Source organism: Sapajus apella, unplaced genomic scaffold, assembly GCF_009761245.1.
Source record: "Sapajus apella isolate SASKATOON/1434 unplaced genomic scaffold, GSC_monkey_1.0 scaffold68, whole genome shotgun sequence".
NCBI lineage: Eukaryota > Metazoa > Chordata > Mammalia > Primates > Cebidae > Sapajus > Sapajus apella.
Genome location: NW_022437008.1, coordinates 3,253,408 through 3,261,781, shown reverse-complemented (window position 1 = coordinate 3,261,781; position 8,374 = coordinate 3,253,408). Strand labels below are relative to the sequence as shown.

The following is an 8,374-nucleotide window of genomic DNA, read 5'->3' as shown; positions in this document are numbered from 1 at the left end:
AAAAAAAAAAAAAAAAAAAAAGACTAATTTAAGGCCAGGTGCGGTGATTCACGCCTGTAATCCCAACACTTTGGGAGGCCAAGGCAGGCGGATCACCTGGGGCCAGGAGTTTGAGACCAGCTTGGCCAACATGGTAAAACCCCATCTCTACTAAAAATAAAAATACAAAACATAGCTGGGTGTGGTGGTGCACACCTGTAATCCCAGCTACTTGAGAGGCCAAGGCATGAGAATCACTTGAACTCAGGAGACAGAGGTTGCAGTGAGCCGAGATCGTGCCACTGCACTCCATACAGCCTGGGCAACAGAGCAAGACTGCCTAAAAAAAAAAAAAAAAAAAAAAAGAAGACTAATTTATTGTAGACACTACCTCAAAACTGACTTGAGAGGTGAGGACTACTGTGAACCCCATTTTACAGATGGAGAAACTGAGGCTCGAGGAGCACAGTGAAAAAGTGGGTGGGATTTGAACCTAGGACTTTGTGACCAGGAAGTCTAAGTTTTTTTTTCAGCTGTGCCTAGCTACTTCCCAGCCTCCAAACCCTTGACCCCTTAACCTCTGACCCCATCTCACCCACTGCCCACAGCCAGACCTGAGAGAGACATGAGAACGTTGTTGATGGAGTACACCCACGTAGTCCGGCTAGAAAAGAGCTGCAGGGAAGTGGGAGACATGGCTCTAGTGACACCCCAGCAACTCCCGACTCCAGCCCCTGCCCTTGCCCTAGCCCGGTATGGTTCCTCACCATCTCCAGCGTGGCCTCCTGGTCATTCCGATTCAGGATGAAGATGCCTTCCTCTGCCCCCAGGAGCAGGTGCTGGTCTGGAGGCACAGACAAGGACGCTGGGACCGACATCATCCTGGGGCCTCCCAGATCCCCACCTGTCTGACCTTAAACACTGGCACTCTGGCACGAGTTCTGACCCTCTACTCTTTCTCCAAACCAATACTTCTAGCCTCTGTTTCCCCAAACAAACCCAGAGCGGACAGTCCCTCAAGCCAGCCTCATTCTTCCTCCCTTTGACTCCCCATGTTCTGGTGGTTTCTTTCTTTTTAATTTTTATATTTGTTTTTTTGAGATGGAGTGAGTTTCACTCTAGTTGCCCAGACTGGAGTGCAATGGTATGATCTCAGCTCACCGAAACCTCTGCCTCTCGGGTTCAAGTGATTCTCTTGCCTCAGCAACCCAAGTAGCTGGCATTACAGGCAAGCACCACCATGGCCAGCTAATTTTGTATTTTTAGTAGAGACAGGGTTTCTCCATGTTTGTCAGGCTGGTCTCGAACTCCTGACCTCAGGTAATCTGCCCGCCTCGGCCTCCCATGCTGGGATTACAGGCATGAGCTACCACGCCTGGCCAGCCCATCTTTTTTATTTTTAGTAGATATAGGGTTTCGCCATATTAGTCAAGCTGGTCTTAAACTCCTGACCTCAAGTCATCCACTCCCTCAGCCTCCCAAAGTGCTGGGACTACAGGCGTGAGCCACTGCACCTGGCTGCCCTCTATGCATCTTTGATCACCAAATCCTGAGTGTAACAAGCTCCGCCTCTGTTTCAGCCTGGCCACGCCCGGTCCCCATTAAGCTCCTCCCCCTCCCTGCCTTTGTGTCTTGTTTAGGCTCCTCCCCATCCCTGCTTTTGCTCCCCCATTCCCTGCAGGATCTCCTTGACCCTCCCGAATGCCCACCCTTAGTGGAGGGGTGTGTCCAGGCGGCTGTGCTGTGGATCCGGAGAGGACAGCCATTGAATAACTTTACCAGAAGGGCGCATCCCTGGGCAGGCAGTGGCAGAGCCCGGCAGCAGATCCAGCAAAGAGAGCAGAGAACAGGAAGGAACAGTGGTTAAGACTCTGGAGCAAGAGTGTCAGGGTTCAAATCCTACCTCTTACCTTGGTGTAATTTCCCATAATCTACCTCTGTAATATACATTTTCATATATTGAGTGTTCTTTTCAGTTTATTTTCTTTTTTTTAGTTTTATTCTAACACTATTCTAAATCATCAGCTTTTTTTTTTTTTTTTAAAGCAGTCTCACTCTGTTGCCCAGGCTGGAATGCAATAACACATGATTTCAGCTCACTGCACCCTCTGCTTCCCATTTTCATTTTCTTCTTCTTCTTTTTTTTTTTTTTTTATAAAGATGGGGTTTCACCATGATGGCCAGGCTGGTCTTGAACTCCTGACCTCAGGTGATCCACCCAGCTCGGCCTCCCAAAGTGCTAGGATTACAGGCATGAGCACCCTCCCCCACCCCGGCTCAAGCTATTCTTGTGTCTAAGCCTTCTGAGTAGCTGGGACCACAGGTACGAGCCACCATAGCCAGCAAATTTTTATATTTTTAGTAGAGATGGGGTTTTGCCATGTTGTCCAGGCTGGTCTTGAACTTCTGGCCTCATGTGATCCAACTGCCTCGGCCTCCCAATGTGCTAGGATTACAAGTGTGAGCCCACCATGCCCAGCCATCAGTTTTGTTTTTGAAGATGGAGTCACTCTGTCACCAGGCTGGAGTGCAGTGGAGCAATCTTGGTTCACTGCATGCAAACTCCGCCTTCTGGGCTCAAGCAATTCTTCTTCTCAGCTTCCCAAGTAGCTGGGATTACAGGTGCATGCCACCACACCTGACCCAGGTTGGAGTACAGTGGCGTGATCACAGCTCACTGCAACCTCTGCCTGCCGAGTTCAAGCAATTCTCCTGCCTGAGCCTCCTGAGTAGCTGGGACTACAGGCGTGCACCACGATGCCCGGCTAATTTTTTGTATTTTTAGTAGAGACGGGGTTTCACCATGCTGACCAAGCCGGTCTCGAACTCCTGACCTCTTGATCCACCCACCTAAGCCTCCCAAAGTGCTGGGATTACAGTCATGAGCCACCGCACTCAGCCTCAAATACCCTTTAAAAAATAAAAAAATAAAAAAATTTTAAAAAGCCAGGTGCAGGTCAGTGTCGGGCACAGAGAAGTGCTCAACAAATGTCACCTGTCACTGTCAGTCCTGCTGCCCCCTCCTCACCCCACCAGGCAGCCCTGTTCAGAGGTTCGAGTCCTCAGCAGAGTTGAACCTCACCTTTCTCTTCATCTTTTCCTTCTTGGGGGGCAGGAGTGGGGGCTTATCAAGTTCCCGGGAGGGTGGGTTCCAGAGTGAGGGTTCTGAGAAGGGTTAGGCAAAAATCAGCCCTCAACGCCCCCCACCCCTTCCCACCCTCTACCCCAGCCTGTCCCATTACCTGAATGGGCGGTGAGATGGAGGCTGCTGGTGGATGGGGAAGGCCCAGGACGGGGGCTGTGTGGTGGGGGCCCACTGGCACACCGGACAAGCACCCCCGGGCTCAGCTGCCCATCATCCCCTATACCCCCAGGACCCTCGTCTGATGGAGAACGGAACTTGGGCTTTGGAGACAGGAACATAGTATGGGGAAATATATCAGATGATTTCAGAGAGGTCACCCTTTTGCAACTCCAGTCCCTGCCTCCACTAGAACTAAAAGCCATGGCTCTGACCCTCCCCGCAACATCCTGCGCCCCCACCCAGACGTCACCCCCAGCCCAGACGTCAACACACTCTAGAAACTAATGGGTGAATGCTGGATATAGCAGGGGCTTCCTGGGACCAGCTACTGACCAGTGTCCAAGAGGCTAAATATTTTGAATCCCACCCTGAGATTGAGGGATGCCACTTCCAGATGCCAATGCAGCCATCATCCTGGTCTCCCCGATTCCCTGCCCTGGAGAGCCCAGTAGCCCAGCATCTAAGGACCTGGCCTGCTGGCCCCCAGCAGCCCTGAGGCCCCATCCTCCCAGCTCTGGCCCAGGGCCTTACCTTGGGGGGCAGTGGAGGAGGCGTGTCCTCTGCAAGGGTGGGGCTGAAACACAAAGATGGGCTAAATCAATGGGGGCCTGGGAAACAAGGACTCGGGGAAGATGGTGTGGTTCTGGGCTGGAGGCCTGGGACTGGGGTTTGAGGTGAGGAGGCTTAACGGTGACTGATTCTGGCTGGAGGTGAGAATTAAAGGATTAATAACCAGGCCGAGCATGGTGGCTCATGACTATAATCACAGCGCTTTGGGAGGCCAGGGCAGGAGGATGGCTTGAGCCCAGGAGTTTGAGACCAGCCTGGACAGCATAGCGAGATGCTGTCTCTACAAAAAAATTAAAAATTAGCCAGGCGTGGGAGGGAGCACCTGTGGCCCCAGTTACTCAGGAGGCTGAATTGGGAGGATCGCTTGAGCCTGGGAGGTTGAGGCTGCAGTGAGCCGTCATCGCACCCCTGCACTCAGCCTGGGCGCCAAAGCAAATCATGAGTTTGAGACCAGCCTGGACAACATGGCGAGACTCCATCTCTACAAAAAATGATTAGCTTGTCTCAAAAAATAGGATGAATAACAGTAACAGCAGCTCATGGAGGTAGAGTGCCGACAGTGCACCACGGCTTGGCATCTTTACACCATCCTAGTGACACAGGTGACATCAGCGCTGTGGCCCAGCTCTCCCTGTGCTGGCGCCACACACAGGCTGTCACACGTGATGGGTGGAGCAAGTGCACGTGCCTGGAGCCTGAGTCTGCCTATGGACTGGGGAACATGGGGGCCTGGGCTGACTGTTGGGTCTGGATCTGGAGCTTGGCGTCTGGCCCTGGGGATGTTTCCAGGTGCCAAGGTTCAGCCTGAGAGTAGGCAAAAGTCAGGAAAAGCTGAGAGCGGGGCCGACGGCTGGGGTGGGTCTGGGGTGAGTGTGACATGTGGGAGGACTTTCAGACTAGGACGTGGCTGAGGGTCCAGGGTCATGCAAGATAGGTTGGGTCGAGTCAGAGATTCGAGCAGCAGTACATTCTAGAAGGAACTGGGGTCAGCTCTGGGGTAGAGAGCAGGTAGGGGGCTGACATTGGGGGTCAGGTCAAAGATTGTATAAGAAGGTAGAAGGGGCTGGGCACGGTGGCTCACGCCTATAATCCCAGCACTTTGGAGGTCAAGGCGGGCAGATCACGAGGTCAAGAGATTGAGACCATCCTGGCCAACATGGTGAAAACCCATCTCTACTAAAAATACAAAAATTAGCTGGGCATGGTAGCATGCACCTGTAGTCCCAGCTACTTGAGAAGCTGAGGCAGGAGAATTGCTTGAACCCAGGAGGCAGAGGTTGCAGTGAGCCGAGATTGCGTCACTGTATTCCAGCCTGGGTGACAGAGCGAGACTCTGTCTCAAAAAAAAAAAAAAAAAAAAAAACACCAGAAGGTAGAAGGAAGGTAGTGGGAGCTGGAGCTGGGATCAGGTTGGGCGTCAGGGGTAGGAGGTGAAGGGTTAAGGGAGGTGGGGTTAGAGAACAGAGCCTAGGGGGCTGCATTGAGAGTCTGGTGAGGACTCAGGGCTCAGGGCTAGAAGATGGGCAGGGGTGCAGTGGGGTAGAGGAAAGGTCATGTCGGGGGCTTATAGGAAGGTGGGGGCTGAGGTGGGTCCTGCCGAGCTGCAGGCAGGGCCTCACTTACATGTCCACGTCGTCATAGTCATCATCGGACGACTCAGACAGCTGCTTCCTGAAGGGTGACAGGTATGAGCTTAGGGGGCCTTGCACACGCCCCAGACCCTCACCGCCCTCCCTGGGGTCCCTGACCTGGGGCTGCTGCTCTTGGGGTCTCTGGTGGGCTGTAGGCGAGCCTGTGGAGTAGGAAAAGGGTCAACAGAGGCCTCGGGGAAGCAGGGGGTGTGGCGGGGAGTGGAGAGCAGCATCTCACCGTGTCGGCTGGGGGTCTGGTCTCCACTCCTCGGAGCTTCCTGAACTCCATGTGCCGCCCTAGGGTGGATAGGGGGAGATAGCCCACAGTGAGCCGGGGGCAAGGGGTAGTGAGACAGCTTTAAGAACAGAAAGAGTAGAATTGGGGGGTTTGCAGTCAGGATCTTAGGGACTGCAAAAGATCACAGGGAACTGTCCCTTTCAGAGAGGGGTCTTGGTTTACAGGGGTCTCATTTAGGGGTCAAGTTTGGCATGAAGACCAGGTGCAGTGGCTAACGCCTATAATCCCAGGATTTTGGAATACTGAGGCGGGCAGATTGCTGGAGCCCATGAGTTTGAGATCAGCCTGGACAACATGGCGAGACCCCATCTCTACAAAAACTGATTAAAAATTAGCCAAGTGGCCAGGCAAGGTGGCTCACACCTGTAATTCCAACACTTTGGGAAGCTGAGGTGGGTAGATCACCTGAGGTCAGGAGTTCAAGACTAACCTGGCCAACATGGTGAATCCCTGTCTCTATTGAAAATACAAAAATTAAGCTGGGCACAGTGGCTCACACCTGTAATCCCAGCACTTTGGGAGGCCGAGGCAGGCAGATCACAAGGTCAAGAGATCGAGACCATCCTGGCCAACATGGTGAAACCCCATCTCTACTAAAATACAAAACTTAGCTGGGCATGGTGGTGCGCACCTGTAGTCCCAGCTACTTGGGAGGCTGAGGCAGGAGAATTGATTGAACCCAGGAGGCAGAGGTTGCAGTGAGCTGAGATCGTGCCACTGAACTCCAGCCTGGCGCCTGGCGACAGAACAAGACTCTGTCTCAAAAAAAAAAAAAAAAAAAGAAAGAAAGAAAGTATAAAAATTAGCTGGACATCGTGGTGTGCACCTATAATCCCAGCTATTCGGGTGGCTGAGGCAGGAGAATCACTTGAACCTAGAAGACAGGTTGTGGTCAGCCACAATTGCACATTGTACTCCTGGGCAACGGAGTGAGACTCCATCTCAAAAAAAAAAAAATTAGCCAAGTGTGGTGGATAAGCCTGTAGTCCTACTGAGGAGACTGAGATGGGAGGATTGCTGGGGCCCAAGAAGTTTGAGGCCACAGTGAGTTGTGATCACGCCACTGCACTCCAGCCTGGACGACAGAGCAAGGCCTTATCACAAAAAAAATAAACAAGCAAATCACACTGCCACGTGTGTACCTATGCAACAATCTTGCATGTTCTTCACATGTACCCCAAAACCTAAAATGTAATAAAATAAATAAATGGAAAAAAAAAAAGAAGAAACTAGTTAATAAAATGAAATGTATAACTCCAAAAAAAAATTTAAAAAAAATAAAAAGATTTGGGATCAGGAAGTTGGGGGCTCACTGTAATTACACAGTGTTTATTTTCAGGATCCATTTGGGTATCGAGGTTCTGATGAGATTTCTGAGGTCTCCCTGGGGACTCTATGGTCATTTTCTATTTTTTTTTTTTTTTTTTGAGATGGTCTCACTCTTGTCACCCAGGCTGGAGTGCAGTGGTGTGATCTTGGCTCACTGTAGCCTCCACCTCCCATGTTCAAGTGATCCTCCCACCTCAGCCTTCCAAGTAGCTGGGACTACAGGTATGTACTACCAAGCCTGGCTAATTTTTGTACTTTTAGCAGAAACTAGGTGTCACCATGTTACCCAGGCTGGTCTCAACCTCCTGACCTCAAACAGTCCACCCGCCTTGGCCTCCCAAAGTGCTGGGATTACAGGCCTGAGCCACCGCACCCAGCCTCTACAGTAATTTTGTAGGTCAGATGCTGATTAGATTGGGTCTGTTATAGGATCAGATGATGCTGAGGGTCTCTGGTGGTCTTATGGTAAGGGAAGGGGGTGTCTCTTAGGTCTATTATAGGGTCAGGTGTCCCCGAACATAAGGATTCTCTACTCACGACAGCAGTCTGCATCAGGGATCCCCAGAAAGCTGGAGCGGTGTGTGGATCTGATCCGCCGGGGGACAGCAGGGGGTAGCTGGGCAGAGGGGCAGCCATGTCAGGGCTCAGAACCCCAAAGCAGCCCCCTACCCTGCCAGGGGTCCATCTGCTCTCTTGTAACCCTCTGGGCACACAGCCTTGTATACCAAGTTCCCCATCTTCCCACCCTGCTTTCCCCCTAAGAGAGGTGGCAGGAAGCCACTCCTGGCAGCAGGCACAGCCTGAGAAAGACCAAGAGGTCCCCAGTGCTCTTGTCAGCCAAGGCTCTCACCTCGGGCTCCTCATCCTCAATGTCCCCAATGGAGGGTCCTTTCCCAGGATTCTTCAGTTTGTCAAGAAGATCTAGGATGAGGCCTCGGTTCAGCCCAGGCTGGGATACCAGTTGATGCTGGGGGAGGGAAGAGGTGACCGTGTCCAGAGGGCTGGTGTGGACAGAGAGGGCTAGTGCAGGGCCTTGGGGATGGGCTAAAGGAATCTGGGCATGGAGAAGGAGCCAGTGGAGGGAGAGGATGGGGAAATCCAGGGAACTCGGAGGCCTGAGAGGATTCTTTTTTTTTTTTTTTTTTTAGACAGCCTTGCTCTGTCACCCAGGCACAATCTCAGCTCACTGCAACCTCCATCTTATGGGCTTAAGCGATTCTCCTCCCCCAGTCCAGCTAATTTTTTTTTTTTTTTTTTTTTTTT

The 8,374-nt window shown here is 52.0% G+C and overlaps 1 protein-coding gene across 2 annotated transcripts in view; it reads right to left on the bottom strand.

Moving 5' to 3' along the window:
- The window catches only part of MAP4K1 (mitogen-activated protein kinase kinase kinase kinase 1), a 25,664-nt gene that overhangs the window by 8,066 nt on the left and 9,224 nt on the right, over positions 1–8,374 (bottom strand). For both annotated transcript variants that reach the window (XM_032248857.1, XM_032248856.1), the window contains exons 12-22: positions 7,962–8,078; positions 7,649–7,727; positions 5,723–5,781; positions 5,602–5,645; positions 5,477–5,524; positions 3,815–3,857; positions 3,222–3,384; positions 3,062–3,144; positions 1,689–1,773; positions 747–823; positions 594–654 (exon numbers count right to left, since the gene is read on the bottom strand). In XM_032248857.1, coding sequence (XP_032104748.1) covers positions 594–654; positions 747–823; positions 1,689–1,773; positions 3,062–3,144; positions 3,222–3,384; positions 3,815–3,857; positions 5,477–5,524; positions 5,602–5,645; positions 5,723–5,781; positions 7,649–7,727; positions 7,962–8,078 — 859 coding nt within the window. The remainder of the gene's footprint in view (positions 1–593; positions 655–746; positions 824–1,688; positions 1,774–3,061; positions 3,145–3,221; positions 3,385–3,814; positions 3,858–5,476; positions 5,525–5,601; positions 5,646–5,722; positions 5,782–7,648; positions 7,728–7,961; positions 8,079–8,374) is intronic.